Source organism: Coregonus clupeaformis, chromosome 21 (assembly GCF_020615455.1).
Source record: "Coregonus clupeaformis isolate EN_2021a chromosome 21, ASM2061545v1, whole genome shotgun sequence".
Taxonomy (NCBI): Eukaryota; Metazoa; Chordata; class Actinopteri; order Salmoniformes; family Salmonidae; genus Coregonus; species Coregonus clupeaformis.
The window spans coordinates 53629339-53652764 of record NC_059212.1 but is presented as its reverse complement, the minus strand read 5'-3'; the positions used below and the strand labels follow the sequence as shown (position 1 = coordinate 53652764).

The window sequence follows — 23426 nt, the reverse complement described above, 5'->3', positions numbered from 1 at the left end:
AGCGATGTTTTAGCTACATTTGATGGAGTTGTCTTTTACAAGGAAGGAAGCGAGTATGCAGATCGTTAAAAATGCTGCGTTTTAATCAAATAGTCTACCAATCAGAGAGCGGGACAAGAGGCATGAAGCGGCATAGCTGCTCTACTCCTAACAGCTTTACTGTCAAGCCCAATTGTTCATGTATTTAACAAAACCTGTGATATCTAAGGTGAAGCGTGAAATATAAATAGGTTGACTTAGCCTATGCAGTCCTGCCGCTCAGGTTTTTTTAAATGTTCATGTTGTAAATGTTAATGTGTTGTAAATGTTCCTATGTGCTCAGTGCTCAGCTGTAGGCTACATTGTTATGTGCTCAGTGCTCAGCTGTAGGCTACATTGTTATGTGCTCAGTGCTCAGCTATAGGCTACATTGTTATGTGCTCAGTGCTCAGCTATAGGCTACATTGTTATGTGCTCAGTGCTCAGCTATAGGCTACATTGTTATGTGCTCAGTGCTAAGCTGTAGGCTACAGTGTTATGTGCTCAGTGCTAAGCTGTAGGCTACAGTGTTATGTGCTCAGTGCTGTAGGCTACAGATTTCTGCCGGTGCTGTGCTGTAGGCTACAGATTTCTGCCGGTGCTGTGCTGTAGGCTACAGATTTCTGCCGGTGCTGTGCTGTAGGCTACAGATTTCTGCCGGTGCTGTAGGCTACAGATTTCTGCCGGTGCTGTGGGCTACAGATTTCTGCCGGTGCTGTGCTGTAGGCTACATATTTCTGCCGGTGCTGTGCTGTAGGCTACATATTTCTGCCGGTGCTGTGCTGTAGGCTACAGATTTCTGCCGGTGCTGTGCTGTAGGCTACAGATTTCTGCCGGTGCTGTGCTGTAGGCTACAGATTTCTGCCGGTGCTGTGCTGTAGGCTACAGATTTCTGCCGGTGCTGTGCTGTAGGCTGACAGATTTCTGCGGTGCTGTGCTGTAGGCTACAGATTTCTGCCGGTGCTGTGCTGTAGGCTACAGATTTCTGCCGGTGCTGTGCTGTAGGCTACAGATTTCTGCCGGTGCTGTGCTGTAGGCTACAGATTTCTGCCGGTGCTGTGCTGTAGGCTACAGATTTTTGCCGGTGCTGTGTTGAGCAGACCTACCTGCTGTGGTCTTTGTCCTCATCCTCCAGCCTTAATGATCTAGAATACACTTATCCAGCTACTTAGACCTAAAGTCAGTCCATTTAACTCCAATAGGTAAGACAACCACATATCACAGTCGCATATTGCATTACTGAAATTATTTTAAATACTTCCTAAACAAACACAATAGCCTACATATTTCTGTGCGCAGGAATGAGCACGGGACGGGAGTGATTTTTCTCGGGAAGGGACAGGAAAGTTCAGGGGTTATAGAAAAACATTGACAGGACAAGACGGGACAGGACTGAATTTTCACTCCCGTGTCAACCAGAACACACACACACACACTGAGGGAGATGTGGGCAGACCACACACTGAGGGAGATGTGGGCAGACCACACACACTTCCAGCTTTTGCGCAACTTTCTGTTGACTTTTGACCTGCTGGCAGCCTAACTTTGACCTGCTGGCAGCCTAACTTTGACAGACAGTTTGACCATTCAAACTACCCAGTGTCCATTACCTCACTACTAAAATTGTCATATTTTCTGACCACTGGTTAATTCATATCTTACTCTGGACACCTGATTTGGATGGTAAACAATACAATCAAAGTAATCAGTCTGTGCTCAAGCAAAAACAGACCTTATCTGTTCCAACAGCTTTCCTGTTTACCAGCTACTCCAAAAGAAGAAGAAACGGAGGGTTCTGCACCCTCAGAACACAACCACACAGAGAAGGAGAGAAAAGGAGAAGTACTAACAAGGAGCTCACACACGCTCACACACACACACGCTCTCACACACACACACGCTCTCACACACACACACGCTCTCACACACACACGCTACTCACACACACACGCTCACACACACACACGCTCTCACACACACACGCTCTCACACACACACACGCTCTCACACACACACACGCTCTCACACACACACACGCTCTCACACACACACGCTCTCACACACACACGCTCTCACACACAAACACGCTCTCACAAGTTTAATAAGACAGTGTTAGAACACAAATGAGTCGTTCTGAAAAACTGATGCTACAAACGGTCACTTACCCCAACCTCTCCTCCTTCTAACTAACTAACATTTTCCAGAGGACACTCACAGGCTACGTACCACACGGCTCTGGTCAAAAGTAGCGGCACTATGTAGGGATTAGGGTGTCACTTGAGACACTCTACAGTACTTAGATTTTTTTTTTTTTTTTTTAAGAAAATGAATTAGATAAACAGATTTAATAATATAAGCGTCTATTTTAGCATTGTGGTATTACCCCTAGAAAGGTGTTTTAAAAGTTAGCCTCTATGCATCAGTTTTCAGAGTTTCTGTTCTGGTCCTTTGATGTAACAAGAGTTTCTCTTGTTTTTTTTGCTGACTAGGGAAGAACTGTGTTTTATAAGTACAATCACATTGAGTTCCTTCTCATATTAGTGTGAGCACAGAAACGTGTGCATGAGTGCTCGCTCACACACACACACACACACACACACGCACGCACACCTACCATATGGAGGTGCAGGTCTGTTAGGCACGTTCTTGGGTGGCAGCACAGGGTTGCTTGGCTTCTGCTCACAACGCCAGAATAAAGACAAAAACATCCAAAATGAAGTTTTAAAAACAGAGGTATTATACACCAGCATTTTGTTACGAGCCTACATCTCGTTGCCTTGACAGTCAGACAGTGGGTTTACTGCAAGGCCTCCGTGGATTCAGGGGGGAAATAAATATAATATCAATGTCAGTTATTTTATTAATATGGGAATAGTACTTCTATATTATTTACATCTACAACGCTCCCCTGTAACCTACCTTGTGGGACATTTGACTGAAGTCTGCGAATCCACCTTTTCCTCCAAAAGCGTTGCCACCGAAAGGGTCCACTGTTCCGAAACCATCTACAACAGAACAACACCACAACCATAAAAACACTTAAGAAAACAACCAAACACACTTAATATGGAAACATCTAGGGAACAAACTAGCTACTGAAGCTGCCTGGGAAACCGAGGTGAGTTACTGTGAGCAGCACCGAGCTGGGTTACTGTGAGCAGCACCGAGGTGGGTTACTGTGAGCAGCACTGTGGTGGGTTACTGTGAGCAGCACTGAGGTGGGTTACTGTGAGCAGCACCGAGGTGGGTTGCAGTGAGCAGCACCGAGGTGGGTTGCTGTGAGCAGCACCGAGGTGGGTTACTGTGAGCAGCACCGAGGTGGGTTACTGTGAGCAGCACTGAGCTGGGTTACTGTGAGCAGCACTGAGCTGGGTTACTGTGAGCAGCACTGTGGTGGGTTGCTGTGAGCAGCACCGAGGTGGGTTACTGTGAGCAGCACTGAGCTGGGTTACTGTGAGCAGCACTGAGCTGGGTTACTGTGAGCAGCACTGTGGTGGGTTACTGTGAGCAGCACTGTGGTGGGTTGCTGTGAGCAGCACTGTGGTGGGTTGCTGTGAGCAGCACTGAGCTGGATTACTGTGAGCAGCACCGTGGTGGGTTACTGTGAGCAGCACCGAGGTGGGTTACTGTGAGCAGCACCGTGGTGGGTTACTGTGAGCAGCACCGAGGTGGGTTACTGTGAGCAGCACCGTGGTGGGTTACTGTGAGCAGCACTGTGGTGGGTTACTGTGAGCAGCACTGAGCTGGGTTACTGTGAGCAGCACCGTGGTGGGTTACTGTGAGCAGCACCGTGGTAGCAGTACTGTGGAGTTGTTTTCCAACACTGCTGTATGCCTTTTTGACTTAACAAATACATTTCAGAGAGGTTTCAGAGAAATGTATAAACCATTGTAACAAAATATTTGTTTGTTGGGTCGTTCCTCCTCAAAAAGCACAAGAAAAGGACTGACACCCGCCATCTCAGATTGTTCTGAAATGGTTTCTGAAGTTAGTAACGGATATGATTAGCGTTCCTGAAACATTCTGTTGAAATATACAGTGCATTTGGAAAGTATTCAGGCCCCTTGACTTTTTCCACATTTTGTTACGTTACAGCCTTATTCTAAAATGTATTAAATAGTTTTTTTCCTCATCATTCTACACACAATACCCCATAATGACAAAGCAAAAACAGGATTTTAGACATTTTTGCAAATGTATTAGAAATACAAAACTGAAATATCACATTTACATAAGTATTCAGACCCTTTACTCAGTATTTTGTTGAAGCACCTTTGGCAGCGATTACAGCCTCGAGTCTTCTTGGGTATGACGCTACAAGCTTGGCACACCTGTATTTGGGGAGTTTCTCCCATTCTTTTCTGCAGATCCTCTCAAGCTCTGTCAAGTTGGATGGGGAGCATCGCTGCACAGCTATTTTCAGGTCTCTCAAGATGACGTTCGATCGGGTTCGTCTGGGCTCTGGCTGGGCCACTCAAGGACATTCAGAGACTTGTCCAGAAGCCACTCCAGCGTTGTTTTGGCTGAGTGGTTAGGGTCGTTGTCCTGTTGGAAAGTGAACCGTCGCCCCCAGTCTGAGGTCCTGAGTGCTGTGGAGCAGGTTTTCATCAAGGATATCGCTGTACCTCGCTCCGTTCATCTTTCCCTCGATTATGACTAGTCTCCCAGTTCCTGCCGCTGAAAAACATCCCCACAGCATGATTCTGCCACCACCATGCCTCACCGTAGGGATTCTCCAGACGTGACGCTTGGCATTCAGGCTAAAGAGTTCAATCTTGGTTTCATCAGACCAGAGAATCTTGTTTCTCATGGTCTGAGAGTCCTTTAGGTGTCTTTTGGCAAACTCCAAGGGGGATGTCATGTGCATTTTACTGAGGAATGGCTTCTGTCTGTAACTCTACCATAAAGGCCTGATTGGTGGAATGTTGCAGAGATGGTTGTCCTTCTGGAAGGTTCTCCCATCTTCAAAGAGGAACTCTGGAGCTCTGCCAGAGTGATTGGTCATCTCCCTGACCAAGGCCCTTTTCCCCTGATTGCTCAGTTTGGCTGGGCGGCCAGCTCTAGGAAGAGTCTTGGTGGTTCCAAACTTCTTCCATTTAAGATTGATGGAGGCCACTGTGTTCTTGGAGACCTTCAATGCTGCAGAATGTTTTTTGGTACCCTTCCCCAGATCTGTGCCTCAACACAATCCTGTCTCGGAGCTCCGCGGACAATTCCTTTGACCTCATGGCTTGGTTTTTGCTCTGACATGCACCGTCAACTGTGGGACCTTATATTTACAGGTGTGTGCCTTTCCAAATCATGTCCAATCAATTGAATTTACCACTGGTGGACTCGAATCAAGTTGTAGAAACATCTCAAGGATGATCAATGGAAACAGGATGCATCTCAGCTCAATTTCGAGTCCCATAGCAAAGGATCTGAATACTTTTGTAAATAAAGGTTGAAGCATTAGGTTGCTATTAGGACAAACTGAATCGCTTTCATGGAGGAGTGGCTTGAATTGTGAGGATGACCACACAATGTATTTTCATCATGAGCCAAATCTATTGGTTTTTCTACCCAAAATTGCAAAGGAAATGTTGTGATCTATTTAATAAACACAAGAGACCAGCAAAATGGATAAAAGAGTGTGCCGGTATAGCAGGAACAGTGGCATCTAGTGGTCAAAACCTGGTACTTTCACACTACTTTACGGTAAATAATGCAAGCCACATCAAATACTAATTTCTCTGAACAGGGGGGGAAAAAAAAAACATCAACAGATTCACAGGGAATACATTACATAGTATGAAGAAGCAATGCGCCAAGCAGCAGCTTCATGCTACTCGTCAAACAAAGAGAACTGATACTGTGTACTGGTTGTTGAGGTGGGATTGGCATGGGGTGTGGGGGTTCCGTGGGTGGAACCCCCACACCCCATCTTTTGGGATTCCTCATGTCTTATTCATTGGTAGGAAGAAGTTTGGTCCAAATCGGATTCTGGGCACTATATTTATTGAATATTATCTGAATCCTATAAACTAAAAAATGGCCAATTTGGGTGCAAACAATTAGCTTAATTTGTCAGAAATAAAATTACATTTCATCAAAATAATGTTTTAGGAATGCCAATCTTACCCGATTCTAACTACGGAAACTATTTCAGAATATATTCTGAGATGGTGAGTGTCATGGGCTTGCTGAAATGGCATGAAACGACTCTGTTTCGACTTGAGACTGTGTGTGTGTGACTGTGACGATGAAGGGGCACATTGATGTGTGTTACGCAGCGTTTTCCTTCTCGTGGCATAGCTCTAAGTCTCCCCCACAGTGTAGCCCTTATTCCTGTGGAGGGGTGTCGTTTCACCGGTGCGTAGGAGTGTTAGCCCTAATTTAAACCAACTTCCTCCTCTCTCAGTGACTAAGGCATAAAGGCCCTGCAGTTCAATAGCAGAGGATGAATGGAATGAACAGGGGATGGAGAGGAGGAGAGGGGGGAGGAGGAGAGGAGAGGAGGAGAGGGGGGAGTAGGAGGAGGAGAGGAGGGAGTAGGAGAGGAGGGAGTAGGAGAGGAGGAGAGGGGGGAGTAGGAGAGGAGGAGAGGGGGGAGTAGGAGAGGAGGAGAGGGGGGAGTAGGAGGAGGAGAGGGGGAGTAGGAGAGGAGGAGAGGGGGAGTAGGAGAGGAGGAGAGGGGAGTAGGAGAGGAGGAGAGGGGGGAGTAGGAGAGCTGAACTGGTTAAAGCAGTGGTGCGAGAGTTCTGGTGTGCTGTTTCCAGTCACACATACACACACACGCGCACACACACACACAGTTTCTGTTATGTTTGGCCCCCACTGCAACTCCTGTTTTTCCAGGGTTATTTTTAGTTGGCCAGCAGTTAAATACGTAGGTATCCTACTAAATATAGACCTCAGCCAGGAAAATATGAAATTACAGTGAGTTGAAATCGTATTCCACAAACTAATGCCCAGAAATAATGTCTAAACGTGCCGGAACACGTCACCTGGGCAGCAGTGAATGAGGGCTTTTCTTCAGAAGTTTATGCACAATTCAACTGACTTTCTATCTCTCTTAGTGATATACAGAGTTTTTCTCAACTCTAAATGTTACTTGACCGTTACAGCTAAAGTATCTTGAGTGCAACTACACTGACTAAAAACAGTAATTCAAATGTAGATACAAAAATAGCAAGTGTGTGTGTGTGTGTGTGTGTGTATGTTCGTGTGTGTGTTTGTATGTGTGTGTATATTTGTATGTGTGTGTGTATATATGTGTGTGTGTATATATATGTGTGTGTGTGTGTGTGTGTGTGTGTGTGTGTGTGTGTGTGTGTGTGTGTGTGTGTGTGTGTGTGTGTGTGTGTGTGTGTGTATGTATGTATGTATGTATGTATGTATGTATGTATGTATGTATGTATGTATGTATGTATATGTATATATATATATATATATATATATATATATATATATATATATATATATATATATATATATATATATATATAGTGTGTGTGTGTGTGGTATATAGGTTATATATGTGTGCGTGTGTGTGTGTGTGTGTAAAAGAGGTTGTGTAATGCATAGGAGAGGTACCTGTAGGCTTGGGGCTGTGGGAGGTCAAGAGATCCCTGCTACCAGACAGACTGCCACTGGGCTGAGAAATAGACAGGAGGAGAAGTACCATTAAGATCAACTCCATCGAGATACATTCATTCAACTGAAAACAGGATGTCATTTCAATACCAATATATTCAATAAATATGATAAAAATTTCATACAATATAATTCAATATAATGTATTCAAATATGACATACTGTAAAAAATAAACATTGAAAATAATATATTAAATAATTCTGTCAGTAATTCAACATGTATTACCTTGATGGGGGGAGTAGGTTTTCTACTGAAGGGATCTGCTGAGGCGAACAGATCGGTCGTTTTCTTGAAGAAGTCTGAGGAAGCACCCTTGAATGGATCAGACTCTTTGAAGGGATCATCTGCTCCAAATGGATCTGAGAGGATTGAGACAAAACGTGACCAAGATCCTTGTGGATGGAAACATTGTCATTAACGGTGGTGATATGGAGCATATACCATGAGGAGGCCTTTCTGCTCTGTTCAGGTATACTTCATTAGCCAAGCACATGTGCATATGACCACAAGCTTTTTAATAAAGGAATAGAACCTCATAGCCTCTGGAACATACAGTCCTAGCCATGGAATTTGAATCATTCCAGAATTGTTGCAACAATATGGTTCCGATAACACAAACTATTTTGCATAAACATTCATATGGTATAATATACTTTTAAAGTTACCTTTGAAGGGGTCTGATTTGAAGGGGTCCTCTGTCTGGAAGGGGTCTGCTGCAGGAAGGGGCTCTGGTGTTGATTTGTTGCTGCTGAACATGGCTATCTTCGATTTGAAAGAGTCCTCCTGGGAAAAAAAACATTTTTTGACAAAAGATAAAAGATTCTCCATTTCCATTCAAAATCAACTAGATTGCCCAATGTTGGGAAAATAAAGCTTTACCAAGCGGAACTGAATGGAGACGCTTCTTCTTGTAATCACTAACATAATGAGCATTAAATAAAAAGGTACCAACTATGTCAGGTGTGAGCAACAGGAAGTGAGGTCACACTAAACACAAAGTGAGAGCTCCACATGAATAGCAGGGAATATAATATACACAGGAGTGTAGAAAACATTAAGAACACCTTCCCAATTTGGAGTTGCACCCCCCACCTTTTCCCTCAATACAGCCTCAATTCATCGGGGCATGGTGTCGAAAGCGTTCCACAGGGATGCTGGCCCATGTTGACTCCAATGCTTCCCACAGTTGTGTCAAGCTGGTTGGATGTCCTTCGGGTGGTGGACCATTCTTGTCACACACAGGAAACTATTGAGCGTGAAAAACCAAGCAGCGTTGCCGTTCTTGACACAAACCTGTGCGCCTGGCACCTACTACCATACCCTATTAAAAGGGCACTTAAATATTTTGTCTTACCTCTGAATGGCACACATACACAATCCATGTCTCAATTGTCTGAAAGCTTGAAAATCCTTCTTTAACCCGTCTCCTCCCCTGATTGAAGTGGACTGAACAAGTGACATCAAAAAGGGATCGTAGCTTTCACCTGGTCAGTCTATGTCATGGAAAGAGCCGGTGTTCTTAATGTTTTGTCCACTCAGTGTATATTTCATTATATCCAAGCTCTTTCCAGTCTTCGGTCATATTAATTAAGGCACTACTTAGCTAAATGTTTTGCAACGGAAAACAAAAATGAGCCTTTCTTATTCAGGTAGTTCATGTAGTCGCCTAATGAACACGACCCTGATATCATGACAACACTACTCACCCTGGCGCCAAATCCTCCGTTCTCCCTCTCTGAGAATCCTACTTCGCTCATGTCTGCCAGGTTGGTCATGCTGCCAGCATGTGTCTGGCCGTGGATTCCGTTCAGAGCGTTGTTGTATTGCTCTATGGTCTTCGTCACATCCTGTTGACTGCCCTGGATCTGAGAAAGCTTACTACGAGCCTAAAGGGATAAAGGGATGTCAGTGAGTCTACAGTAACACTGGTTGTCGTAGTAAAAGAGTATGTATGTAGGGCTGTTACGGTGACCGTATTACCGCCAGTCACGAGTCATGACCGCAGTCAAATTACCGTGACCGTTTAGTCACGGTAATTAGGCTACTCCAAGCTCTGATGCTGCTACCAAACTTGCTAACTGCCTGGTACTCAGCACTCTATTGTCCCTCTAATCACTCTGACTTCAATGCAAATGTATTCGAAAATCTAATCAAACACTTCATGAGAGCCCATGAGCTCGTGTTGCGCAACATTTCTATAGGCTATGCAATTGTGTGAGAAAACAGAGTTTTGATGGCCTCTATTAAAAAGAGGAGGATCCTATCAGCTTTCTATAGGCTAGGCCCACTATAATTATTTCTCAACTTTCCTAATATTAAGCACATTGCTTCGCTTTACAACAGGAGTACAGCCTACCTGGCTAGAATGAAAACGAACCATTGGAAAGGCGTCCTCCATTCGCTATTTAAGTGCATAGATTCCATGTATTTTTTCCCCCTGCCCCTGTTCCAAGACAGGCGCATGATAATGGTCCATCTTAAATCAAAACTAATTCCACACATATATTATTTAGTAAAGGTAAAGACAAGATTAAATTAAGAATAGTCTGATGGGTGACAATATTAGCCTATCACTTGTGAATGATATATTATCACTTGTGAATGATATATTATCACTTGTGAATGATATATTATCACTTGTGAATGATATATTATCACTTGTGAATGATATATTATTACTTGTGAATGATATATTATTACTTGTGAATGATATATTATTACTTGTGAATGATATATTATTACTTGTGAATGATATATTATTACTTGTGAATGATGCCCAGTGTGTGCAGTAAGGCAAGAAACAGCGGCTGCCTTTTCTTTCTTTCAACTTTGTAAAATTATAGTCGCATACCTCATGTAGCCTAGCCCATAGGCTTATATGTTTTGATAATAATAATAATAATAATAATAATAATAATAATAATAATAATAAGCCATTTAGCAGACGCTTTTATCCAAAGTGACTTAGTCATGCGTGCATACATTTTTTTTTTTTGGTGTATGGGTGGTCCCGGGGATCGAACCCACTACCTTGGCATTACAAGCGCCGTGCTCTACCAGCTGAGGTAAGGTTTGTATCACTAAACTGGCCAAATAACTTCTTAAAATTAAGCACATTAATCTGCTTTACAACCGGTGTACAGCCTAACTGGCATACGTAGGCAGTTTCAAGTTTGGGGAAGATAATTTTCACCATAGAAATGCACTTTTATAATAAAGCATCACATGCATAATCACATTTGAGAAAGGTGCTTTCCCGCTAATTGACTGCATTTGGAACAATTGTGCTTATAGTCTACTGCCGCGTGCGCATTGCGGCGCTTATTTTTGATTACAATTTTTACATTTGAGTCATTTAGCAGATGCTCTTATCCAGAGCGACTTACAGGAGCAATTAGGGTTAAGTGCCTTCGACAGATTTTCACCTAGTTGGCTCGGGGATTTTTACCAGCAAACTTACGGTTACTGACCCAATGCTCTTAACCACTAGACTACCTGCCACCCCTTAAAGAAATATAATGTGAAGAAATAGCCTAATAGTCAAAATTTTAAGCTAAACGTTCTGATCAGTTGCATCAGCCTCAATGCTTTTAAAAACGTTTTTTTGATGCTAGTGGTTGTATTAATTTAGGATCTATCGCATCCCACAACTGTCCCAGAGTATGTTTGGAATATTTATTTATTGCACAGAAGGACAAGTTGACCAATAAAACAGGTCAACTTTTGTACTATGGGGGATAGAAGATTAAACATAGGCTGGTGCTTTTGCTGTTCGTTAGGCCTACTCATCTTGTCGGCTGACGAAAAGTAAAATGTGGACAGTTCTTCTAACATCTTCAATATGCGCCTCGGAATTGGATAAGAAGGATGGGCTCAGTTGTGTCCTCAACGTGTCTGTCTTCACTTGTAGCCTACTTCGGAGCCGAGATGCCTGTGAGAAGGACGGGCATTGGCTAATAAGAATTGAGATATCTGAGAGAGCCATGTGAGTGAGTGGTGCTTCGGAGCACGGCGATTGGCAGCCGGGAGAAGGACATTATAATTATTATATTCAGCCCAAGGGCACAACGGCCACTGGCCGCAAAAGGCATGGATTCTTTCAGGGGGCATTACGGCCACACAAGGGGGATGCCGCCAGGAAATTCAAGGCATTATCAAGTGCTTGTCAAATTCTGAATGAGAGACTGATGAAGTGTGTGCAGCCTGCATAAAAAAAAAAGTGTGGAAGGCAGGAGATGCTAAATGTGTTTATGTTAATTAACGGTCAATTACCTGTCACGCCCTGACATTGAGATCTCTAGTTGAGTTGGTCAGGGTGTGAGATCTAGTTTATTTATTATTATCATTATTTATTTATTTCTATGTTGGCCGGGTGTGGTTCCCAATCAGAGGCAGCTGTCAATCGTTGTCTCTGATTGGGGATCATACTTAGGCAGCCATTTTGCCTACCTATGTTGTGGGATCTTGTTTCTGTTTCTGCTTCTGTTTGGCTTGTTTGATGTTTAGCCTCTTGAACTTCACTGTTCTGTTGGATTTTGTTATTTTGTCGGTGTTTATTAAAATAAACGACTATGTGCGCATACCACGCTGCACCTTGGTCCGATCCTTTACACAACGAACGTGACATTACCGTGAGACCGGCAGTTATTTGCTTGACAATCGACCGGCTGCCAAAATGTAATGACAGCCACATCCCTACATGTATGACTTTATTAATAAAAGCCTGCAGGGACAATGGGTTGTCAGTCTACAACAACAACACTGTTCTTGTGAAAGTCCCATCCAGAAACAACCCTCTAGTCCAGGTTATCTTAAACTATGGGTGGGGACCCAAAGTGGGCCCTGGGCATGTGAGAGGTGGGTCGCAAGTTATGATAATAAATCTATAAAATCACACACAATCTCTTCTTAAATTGGGGTCGTTGTAGGACGATTTGGGCCACGGGAGAACGGTCAATTTCTCATTTGGTTCTTGAGCTGAAAAAGTTGAAGAACCCCTGCCTAGATCTGAAAGCATTAGAAAGGTATAAGCAAAATGGGGACATTTTCATTTAGCATTAAAAAGGAACATTTCCATTTCCCGGACGGACATTAAAAAAGTTATATTCTACTCCAAACGTAACACTACCTTCATTTAAATACAACATTTGTCTATGACAATGAGCTATAGCATTTCTCTATCCCCACCGTACCTGGTTGATCTCATCCTGGGTGGCCTTGAGTGACTTGATGATGGAGTCTAGCTGCATGCGTCCGGCCAGCAGGTTCTGCTCTAACTGGTTCTCCTCCGACTGCAGTTTGTTCAGGTCAGACTTGGTACGGCTCAGCTCATCCTCCTGACTCTGCAGGTCAGACTCCTGGCTGTGGATCTGGGTCTGTAAGGATGAGATCTGGACAGGAGGAGAGTAGAATGGAAGGAAAGAAAGAGAGGGTTGAGGAAGAGATATGAGAGAAAGAGAGAGAGAGGGGAAAATAAATAAATGAATAATAAAAAAGAGAGAGACAGGAAGTGTCATAATAACTACTCATAAGACAGCTCAGAAAGGGTCTGCTATCCAAGCTAGAGGAATCCTATGTAAATAAGATACTGCGCTGGAAAATTGTATGTTTGTGCTTTTCTAATAACCAATTTCTGTGTTCATGCAAGTGACTGATTGAACGAATCCTCACCATCAGTAGAGCAATTTGGCAGAACGCCCAGAACATTGTTTTGATTACAAAAGGGATATCTCAGTTTCAAGGTCTCAACTTGGAGAGAAGAAACCTTGGGAGGTATTGGTCGGTCACATGCATGAAGCAGTATTGGTCTGTCACATGCATGAAGCAGTATTGGTCTGTCACATGCATGAAGCAGTATTGGTCTGTCACATGCATGAAGCAGTATTGGTCTGTCACATGCATGAAGCAGTATTAGGTCACCATGAAGCAGTATTGGTCTGTCACATGCATGAAGCAGTATTGGTCGGTCACATGCATGAAGCAGTATTGGTCTGTCACATGCATGAAGCAGTATTGGTCGGTCACATGCATGAAGCAGTATTGGTCGGTCACATGCATGAACCAAACTTTAATGATTAATTAATTATGAATGATGAATAAGCTAAATCACGCAAATATAACTTGTCTGTCTAAGCAGTATATAAGAGAACTAACGGGACTGCCCCGGGGGAGCTCACTTCAGACCGGTACTTTATGCATCCGAGTTTGACTGTGACCTCTCCAGCTCGCTGACAATAAACAATGATTGATTTAAGATTGACTTCGAGTGTCCCATGTGTAGTATTTCCATGACAATTCGATAAGCTCTAGTGACAGACTGAAACTAGGGCCAAGTGTTTAGGAAAAACTCCTGGCCCTAATGAGAAGATAAAAACCAGTTGCTAACTGACGGCAACAGGAGTCATACAATAAATACATTAGATGAGACAAGCCTTTATAACTGGGGGTTAGGGGTGGCACAATCACCATGTAACCGAGTAACCGATGAAGACCATCATGAAATAAAATAACCTTTATAGAAATTTAAAAAAACAGTTTGTGGAACGAACATCTGACTGATGACAGGACGGACGGCATTCGTGCGGTTCAGTCCGTTTCTACTGTGACATGGCCTCTACAACGTGATGAAACTGTGTTGCTCCTTGCTGAAACAAGCAAGGTGTTTTAGCAAATGAGTCTTCGGTTGCCTAGGCAACACCCCACTCCCTGCAGAAGCAGCACATGCAGTCAGGAGCGGAGGAGCGGGGAATAAAATAAAAACAAGTACAACATTTTTTTATAATTGGCTAGTCGGAACGGATATCACGGTGACCCGCAGTCATTTGGTTGACCAATAACTGGCATCCAAAAATCTACGGCCCGTCACAGCTCTAACTGGGGACAGAATTGTTCCTGTCTAGAACACGACCCTATAGGTGTGTTGTTGACTGACCAGCGTGGACTGGTCCTGACACTTCCGATGAACGTCTTTCAGCATGCCCTCCAGCTTGTTCCTCTGCTGGTCCATCTCCTCCAGCTGCTGCTCAGCGTCCTGCTTCTGGGCCTCCAGGTCCTGCAGACCACCGCTCTCCTGGTCCAGGTCACCCTGCATCTCCTGAGGGAAGGAGACCGGCGCAGACCTCAGCAATAGAGATACATGAGACACTTCAGGACGAGAGTTGCCCTCCCCTGGATTAGCCCCATTAAGAATGATTCATCGATAAAATGGGTGCCCGACTCCCCGTGTGTCTCACCTGAATTTCCTTGTTCTTCTGTCTGATGGCTTCCTCCTTGTCCCTGATGTCCTGCTCCAGAGTGTACTTCTCCCTGCAACACCATTCACACACACAGCAGGACAAGTAGGGGCGCGCGCACACACACACACACACACACACAACAGGGTTAGTGTTCTGGGGTTAGTGTTCTGGGGTTAGTGTTCTGGGGTTAGTGTTCTGGGGTTAGTGTTCTGGGGTTAGTGTTCTAGCGTTAGTGTTCTGGGGTTAGTGTTCTGGGGTTAGTGTTCTGGTTAGGTCTGGGGTTAGGTCTAGCGTTAGTGTTCTGGGGGTTAGTGTTCTGGGGTTAGTGTTCTGGGGTTAGTGTTCTGGGGTTAGTGTTCTGGGGTTAGTGTTCTGGGGTTAGTGTTCTGGGGTTAGTGTTCTGGGGTTAGTGTTCTGGGGTTAGTGTTCTGGGGTTAGTGTTCTGGGGTTAGTGTTCTGGGGTTAGTGTTCTGGGGTTAGTGTTCTGGGGTTAGTGTTCTGGGGTTAGTGTTCTGGGGTTAGTGTTCTGGGGTTAGTGTTCTGGGGTTAGTGTTCTAGCGTTAGTGTTCTAGCGTTAGTGTTCTGGGGTTAGTGTTCTGGGGTTAGTGTTCTGGCGTTAGTGTTCTGGCGTTAGTGTTCTAGCGTTAGTGTTCTGGGGTTAGTGTTCTGGGGTTAGTGTTCTAGCATTAGTGTTCGGGGAGGGGCTCACCTCTGCAGCTGGGCGATTTCCTGACTGATGTCATCCAGCTCTTTGATGCCTGTCAGGTCAGCGGACTCTGTAGAACTGCTGCTGTCCTGAGGGGGGAGGGAGGGAGGGAGGGAGGGAGGGAGGGATGAACAGAGTGACAGAAGAAAGATAAGAGAAGGAAAGGGAAAAAAGGGGTTGAGAGGGACAGGGGAGAGAGAAGAGGAGGTCAGAGAGATCAGTCCTGCTCTGAGGGGGAGAGGAGCTCCCTACTGCCGCATCACCACAATGTTAACACAGGAAGGAGCTCCCTACTGCCGCATCACCACAACGTTAACACAGGAAGGAGCTCCCTACTGCCGCATCACCACAACGTTAACACAGGAAGGAGCGCCCTACTGCCGCATCACCACAACGTTAACACAGGAAGGAGCTCTGTCGCACGCTAGGTATGTACATAGTCAATGGTAGGCTTCGAGGGGCTCCTACGGCAGGTACACCTGTAGCTCATCTCTTGGCAGTAGTACTGTAGACTACTTTATCAGCCAGCTGGTTCTGGGGATCTCTGTTCACCAACACAAACAGACCCCACAGAGCCCCAGGACAGAAACACATTTAGACCCAACCAAATTATGAGAAAGCGTAAAGATAACCATTTGACACACTGGAAGGAATCAACCAAAAAACAGAGCAAATTAGAATGCTATCTGGCCCTAAACAGAGAGAATACCTGACCACTGTGACTGACCCCAAATGAAGAAAATCCTTGAGTATGTACAGACTCAGTGAGCATAGCCTTGATATTAAGAGAGGCTGCCATAGGCAGACCTGGAACTCGAGAGAAGACAGGATATGTGCCCACTGCCCACAAAATGAGGTGGAAACTGAGCTGCACTTCCTAACCTCCTGCCAAATGTATGACCACATTAGATACACATATTTCCCACAGATCACACAGACCCACAAAGAATTTGAGAACAAATCAAACATTGATAAATTCCCATATCTGTTAGGCTACATACCGCAATGGGCAATCACAGCAGCAAGATTTGTGGCCCGTTGCCATGAGAAAAGGGCAACCAGTGGAGCACAAACAACATTGTAAATACAACCTATATTTTTCTGTTCAGAGAGCGAGAGCGAGAGCGAGAGCGAGAGAGAGAGAGAGAGAGAGAGAGAGAGAGAGAGAGAGAGAGAGAGAGAGAGAGAGAGAGAGAGAGAGAGAGAGAGAGAGAGAGAGAGAGAGAGAGAGAGAGAGAGAGAGAGAGAGATTCCACAGTGAACTGAATCAGCCAGAGGTCATTATGAGGTGCAGACACAGTGGTGTTATCACTCTAGACCACCACAAGGAGGCAGCATTCGCCTTGAAAACAGTAACATTCTGAGGTGAGGCTGGAAATATTACAAAACAAATACAGAAACAATAGCTCATGACACAACAGGAAATACATCTGTACAAATATTGTGCTTTACACTGTGAAACAAAGGACAGTGACACAACACCACACCAGACAGTGACACATGCAGAAGGGCACCACCAGCCATCAGCAGGTCTATGGACATGACAGACAGTTGGAGAAGGCAGCAGGTCTATGGACATGACAGATAGTTGGAGAAGGCAGCAGGTCTATGAACATGACAGATAGTTGGAGAAGGTAGCAGGTCTATGAACATGACAGATAGTTGGAGAAGGCAGCAGGTCTATGAACATGACAGACAGTTGGAGAAGGCAGCAGGTCTATGAACATGACAGATAGTTGGAGAAGGCAGCAGGTCTATGGACATGACAGATAGTTGGAGAAGGCTGCAGGTCTATGAACATGACAGATAGTTGGAGAAGGCAGCAGGTCTATGGACATGACAGATAGTTGGAGAAGGCAGCAGGTCTATGAACATGACAGATAGTTGGAGAAGGCAGCAGGTCTATGAACATGACAGATAGTTGGAGAAGGCAGCAGGTCTATGAATATGACAGATAGTTGGAGAGAGGGGTAAGGGGTTGGAGAGAGGGTTAGGAGAGAGGGGTAGAGGGTTGGAGAGAGGGGTAGGAGAGAGGGGTAGAGGGTTGGAGAGAGAGGTAGAGGGTTGGAGAGAGAGGTAGAGGGTTGGAGAGAGGGCTTGGAGAGAGGGGTAGAGGGGTGGAGAGAGGGGTAAGGGGTTGGAGAGAGGGTAGACGGTTGGAGAGAGGGGTAAGGGGTTGGAGAGAGGGGTAAGGGGTTGGAGAGAGGGTAGACGGTTGGAGAGAGGGGTAAGGGGTTGGAGAGAGGGGTAGAGGGTTGGAGAGAGGGGTAGAGGGGTTGAGAGAGAGGGGGTAGAGGGTTGGAGAGAGAGGGGTAGAGGGTTGGAGATAGGGGGTGAGGGTTGGAGAGAGGGGGTAGAGGGTTGAGAGAGAGGGGTAGGGGGTTGGAGAGAGGGGTAGAGGGTTGGAGAGAGGGGTAGAGGGTTGGAGAGAGGGGTAGAGGGTTGGAGAGAGGGGTAGAGGGTTGGAGAGAGGGGTAGAGGGTTGGAGAGAGGGGTAGAGGGTTGGAGAGAGGGGTAGAGGGTTGGAGAGAGGGGTAGAGGGTTGGAGAGAGGGGTAGAGGGTTGGAGAGAGGGGTAGGAGAGAGGGGTAGTAGAGAGGGGTAGGAGAGAGGGGTAGTAGAGAGGGGTAGAGGGGTTGGAGAGAGGGGTAGAGGGGTTGGAGAGAGGGGTAAGGGGTTGGAGAGGGGTAAGGGGTTGGAGAGAGGGGTAGAGGGTTGGAGAGAGGGGTAGAGGGTTGGAGAGAGGGGTAGAGGGGTTGGAGAGATCTATGGGGGTGCCACAGGGTTCAATTATTGGGCCGACACTTTTCTCCGTGTATATCAATGATGTCGCTCTTGCTGCTGGTGACTCTCAGATCCACCTCTACGCAGACGACACCATTTTGTATACATCTGGCCCTTCATTGGACACTGTGTTAACAAACCTCCAAACGAGCTTCAATGCCATACAACACTCCTTCAGTAGCCTCCAACTGCTCTTAAACACTAGTAAAACTAAATGCATGCTTTTCAATCGAACGCTGCTGGCACCCACCCGACTAGAATCACCACTCTCGACGGGTCTGACCTAGAGTATGTGGACAACTACAAATACCTAGGTGTCTGGTTAGACTGTAAACTCAACTTGCAGACTCACATAAAGAATCTCCAATCCAAAGTTAAATCTAGAATCGGCTTCCTATTTCGCAACAAAGCCTCCTTCACTCATGCTGCCAAACATGCCCTCGTAAAACTGACTATCCTACCGATCCTTGACTTCGGCGATGTCATTTACAAAATAGCCTCCAACACTCTACTCAGCAAATTGGATGTAGTCTATCACAGTGCCATCCGTTTTGTCTCCAAAGCCCCATACACTACCCACCACTGTGACCTGTACGCTCTTGTTGGCTGGTCCTCACTACATGTTCGTCGTCAAACCCACTGGCTCCAGGCCATCTATAAATCACTGCTAGGCAAATCCCCGCCTTATCTTAGCTCATTGGTCACCATAGCAGCACCCACCCGTAGTCTGCGCTCCAGCAGGTATATCTCACTGGTCATTCCCAAAGCCAAACACCTCCTTTGGCCGCCATTCCTTCCAGTTCTCTGCTGCCAATGACTGGAACGAATTGCAAAAATCTCTGAAGCTGGAGACTCTTATCTCCCCTCAATAACTTTAAGCATCAGTTGTCAGAGCACCTTACCGATCACTGCACCTGTACACAGCCCATCTGAAATTAGCCCACCCAACTACCTCATCCCTATATTGTTATTTATTTTGCTATTTTGCACCCCAGTATCTCTATTTGCACATAATCTCTTGCACATCTAGCATTCCAGTGTTAATACTATTGTAATTATTTTGCACTATAGCCTATTTATTGCCTTACCTCCATAACTTGCTACATTTGCACACACTGTATATATATTTTCTGTTGTATTTTTGACTTTGTTTTTTTACCCCATATGTAACTCTGTGTTGTTTTTATCGCACTGCTTTGCTTTATCTTGGCCAGGTCGCAGTTGTAAATGAGAACCTGTTTTCAACTGGCTTACCTGGTTAAATAAAGGTGAAAAAAATAAAAAAGGGTTGGAGAAAGGGGTAGGAGAGAGGGGTAGAGGGTTGGAGAGAGGGGTAGAGGGTTGGAGAGAGGGGTAGAGGGGTTGGAGAGAGGGGTATCCCTCAACCCTCTCAGAGGGTGGTATCACTTCGGGTGAGAGGGTCTGAGGAGGGGAGAGGGTTGAGGGATTGACTTACAGGCACAGGGGTGGTGGTCCTCTCAGACGGTGGTATCATTTCGGTTGTGAGGGTCTGGGGAGGGTCCAGTCCCTTGGTGACTTTCTGCTGGATCAGCCACATGGCCAAAGAAAACTGCTCTCTAGACAGCTGTCCTATCTGCTTGGTGTCAGCCAGGCCCCTAGGAACAAGACACATTACATTTAAGGTGGCAAAATTACTGTCACTTATTTAAAATGTCACTGCTTTTCCCGAAATTCTGGTTGCAGGATTGCAGGTTTTGTGCTTATTCCCTCTTGATTCGAGGAATGTCCCAACCTGAATTTCTGAAAAACCAGGAACTTGGAGAAAGTCAGGAGAATTTGGAACTCTATTTACACCCATACACACACACAAAAAACATGTCTGCACGCATGACTGTAAGTCGCTTTGGATAAAAACGTCTGCTAAATGGCATATTATTATTATTATTATTATTTTACATGACATTGTAGTCAAGTTAACAGGTACTGTGTATTCTAATCCAGAGTGATTTACAATAATGCATTCACCTTCAGTAGGAAAGACACCTACATATCACAATCATTGCAAGTAACATTTTGTTAATGTAGATGTACTGTACTGGTCCAACAAGGCAATGCCCAATGTGTCACTGTATGATTGGCCAATGATAACACTTTTTCTCGCTTTGCCAAATCATTTTATACACTGAGTGTACAAAACATTAGGAACACCTTCCTAATATTGAGTTGCACCACCGCCGTTTTGCCCTCAGAACAGCCTCAATTCGTTGGGCCATGGACTCTACAAGGTCTCGAAAGCGTTCCACAGGGATGCTGGCCCATGTTGACGCCAATGCTTCCCACAGTTGTGTCAAGTTGGCTGGATGTCCCTTGGGTGGTGGACCATTCTTGATACGCACGGGAAACTGTTGAGCGTGAAATATCCAGCAGCGTTGCAGTTCTTGAAAACACTCAAACCAGTTCGCCTGGCACCTATAACCATACACTGTTCAAAGGACCTTAAATATTTTGTCTTGCCCTTTCACCCTCTGAATGGCACACATACACAATCCACATCTCAATTGTCTCAAGGCATAAAAATCCTTCTTTAACCAGTCTCCTCCCCTTCATCTACACTGATTTAAGTGGATTTAACAATTGACATCAATAAGGGAATATAGCTTGACCTGGTCAGTCTGTCATGGAAAGAGCAGGTGTTCTTAATGTTTTGTCCACCCAGTGTGTGTGTAAGGTGTTAGATTAACAATAAGTAACTAAGGTGCAGGCCATTCCGTCTCTCACCAGATCTGTGCTAGCATGGTCTTAGAAAGGTTGGATAGCATGAAGATCTCCATGACTTCCCCTCCGGTGACAAGACCGTCCATGTCTGTGTCCGTCTTCAGGAAGATGTCATCGTAACGTCCTCTGTCTGCCACCGGGACCACCCAGTTCACTACTGCTGGTGGCTAGCACACAGGAGAGAGAACAGGATGATCAACCCAGTTTACTAGTGCTTGTGGCTAGCACACAGGAGAGAGAACAGGACGATCAACCCAGTTTACTAGTGCTTGTGGCTAGCACACAGGAGAGAAGACTGGAGAGAGGACCGGAGAACCAGCTGATGAATAGGAAATACAATCTCCTGGACCGAATCCTAATCCTAACTATGTGTGCATATCTTGCATTTTCAGAAATCATGCATTCATGTCAATCAATGAGCATTAAGCACTCTTTGATGGTATGCATATTTGCACAAATGAAGGAGTGTAGCTTTAAGCCAGGACACTACAGTGAGGGAAAAAAGTATTTGATCCCCTGCTGATTTTGTACGTTTGCCCACTGACAAAGACATGATCAGTCTATAATTTTAATGGTAGGTATATTTGAACAGTGAGAGACAGAATAACAACCAAAAAATCCAGAAAAAACGCATGTCAAAAATGTTATAAATGTATTAGCATTTTAATGAGGGAAATAAGTATTTGACCCCTTTGCAAAACATGACTTAGTACTTGGTGGCAAAACCCTTGTTGGCAATCACAGAGGTCAGACGTTTCTTGTAGTTAGCCAAAAGGTTTGCACACATCTCAGGAGGGATTTTGTCCCACTCCTCTTTGCAGATCTTCTCCAAGTCATTAAGGTTTCGAGGCTGACGTTTGGCAACTCGAACCTTCAGCTCCCTCCACAGATTTTCTATGGGATTAAGGTCTGGAGACTGGCTAGGCCACTCCAGGACCTTAATGTGCTTCTTCTTGAGCCACTCCTTTGTTGCCTTGGCCGTGTGTTTTGGGTCATTGTCATGCTGGAATACCCATCCACGACCCATTTTCAATGCCCTGGCTTAGTGAAGGAGGTTCTCACCCAAGATTTGACGGTACATGGCCCCGTCCATCGTCCCTTTGATGCGGTGAAGTTGTCCTGTCCCCTTAGCAGAAAAACACCCCCAAAGCATGTTTCCACTTCCATGTTTGACGGTGGGGATGGTGTTCTTGGGGTCATAGGCAGCATTCCTCCTCCTCCAAACACGGCGAGTTGAGTTGATGCCAAAGAGCTCCATTTTGGTCTCATCTGACCACAACACTTTCACCCAGTTCTCCTCTGAATCATTCAGATGGCAAACTTCAGACGGCCCTGTATATGTGCTTTCTTGAGCAGGGGGACCTTGCGGGCGCTGCAGGATTTCAGTCCTTCACAGCGTAGTGTGTTACCAATTGTTTTCTTGGTGACTATGGTCCCAGCTGCCTTGAGATCATTGACAAGATCCTCCCGCGTAGTTCTGGGCTGATTCCTCACCGTTCTCATGATCATTGCAACTCCACGAGGTGAGATCTTGCATGGAGCCCCAGGCCGAGGCAGATTGACAGTTATTTTGTGTTTCTTCCATTTGCGAATAATCGCACCAACTGTTGTCACCTTCTCACCAAGCTGCTTGGCGATGGTCTTGTAGCCCATTCCAGCCTTGTGTAGGTCTACAATCTTGTCTCTGACATCCTTGGAGAGTTCTTTGGTCTTGGCCATGGTGGAGAGTTTGGAATCTGATTGATTGATTGCTTCTGTGGACAGGTGTATTTTATACAGGTAACAAACTGAGATTAGGAGCACTCCCTTTAAGAGTGTGCTCCTAATCTCAGCTCGTTACCTGTATAAAAGACACCTGGGAGCCAGAAATCTTTCTGATTGAGAGGGGGTCAAATACTTATTTCCCTCATTAAAACGCAAATCAATTTATAACATTTTTGACATGCGTTTTTCTGGATTTTTGTTGTTGTTATTCTGTCTCTCACTGTTCAAATAAACCTACCATTAAAATTATAGACTGATTATTTATTTGTCAGTGGGCAAACGTACAAAATCAGCAGGGGATCAAATACTTTTTTCCCTCACTGTATGTACTATGGTTATTCGCTTGCCATCTTAAAAGCGTCATGTTTTTGTGTCTGAGATTACAATCACACATTGTGGGTGTGGCGTCCTTTCCCTTTCAATTAAACCTGTTGCTCTTAAATCATCAGATAAACTCCTTACAACAAACATATGACTAAGAAAGGAACCACTCAGGGATATAAAACAATTCAGGGAATGTGGCCAAACAAGTCTACTTTTAATACAGC

The 23426-nt window shown here is 45.0% G+C and overlaps 1 protein-coding gene across 1 annotated transcript in view; it reads right to left on the bottom strand.

Annotated features, from left to right (window-relative positions):
- The window catches only part of LOC121535424 (epidermal growth factor receptor substrate 15-like 1), a 38837-nt gene that overhangs the window by 8023 nt on the left and 7388 nt on the right, over positions 1-23426 (bottom strand). Inside the window, exons 11-22 of the mRNA XM_045205974.1 lie at positions 21118-21281; positions 19835-19994; positions 15599-15684; positions 14887-14959; positions 14586-14747; positions 12847-13044; positions 9361-9540; positions 8320-8437; positions 7880-8013; positions 7594-7654; positions 2938-3023; positions 2633-2693 (exon numbers count right to left, since the gene is read on the bottom strand). Of these exons, the coding sequence (XP_045061909.1) occupies positions 2633-2693; positions 2938-3023; positions 7594-7654; positions 7880-8013; positions 8320-8437; positions 9361-9540; positions 12847-13044; positions 14586-14747; positions 14887-14959; positions 15599-15684; positions 19835-19994; positions 21118-21281 (1483 nt within the window). The remainder of the gene's footprint in view (positions 1-2632; positions 2694-2937; positions 3024-7593; positions 7655-7879; positions 8014-8319; positions 8438-9360; positions 9541-12846; positions 13045-14585; positions 14748-14886; positions 14960-15598; positions 15685-19834; positions 19995-21117; positions 21282-23426) is intronic.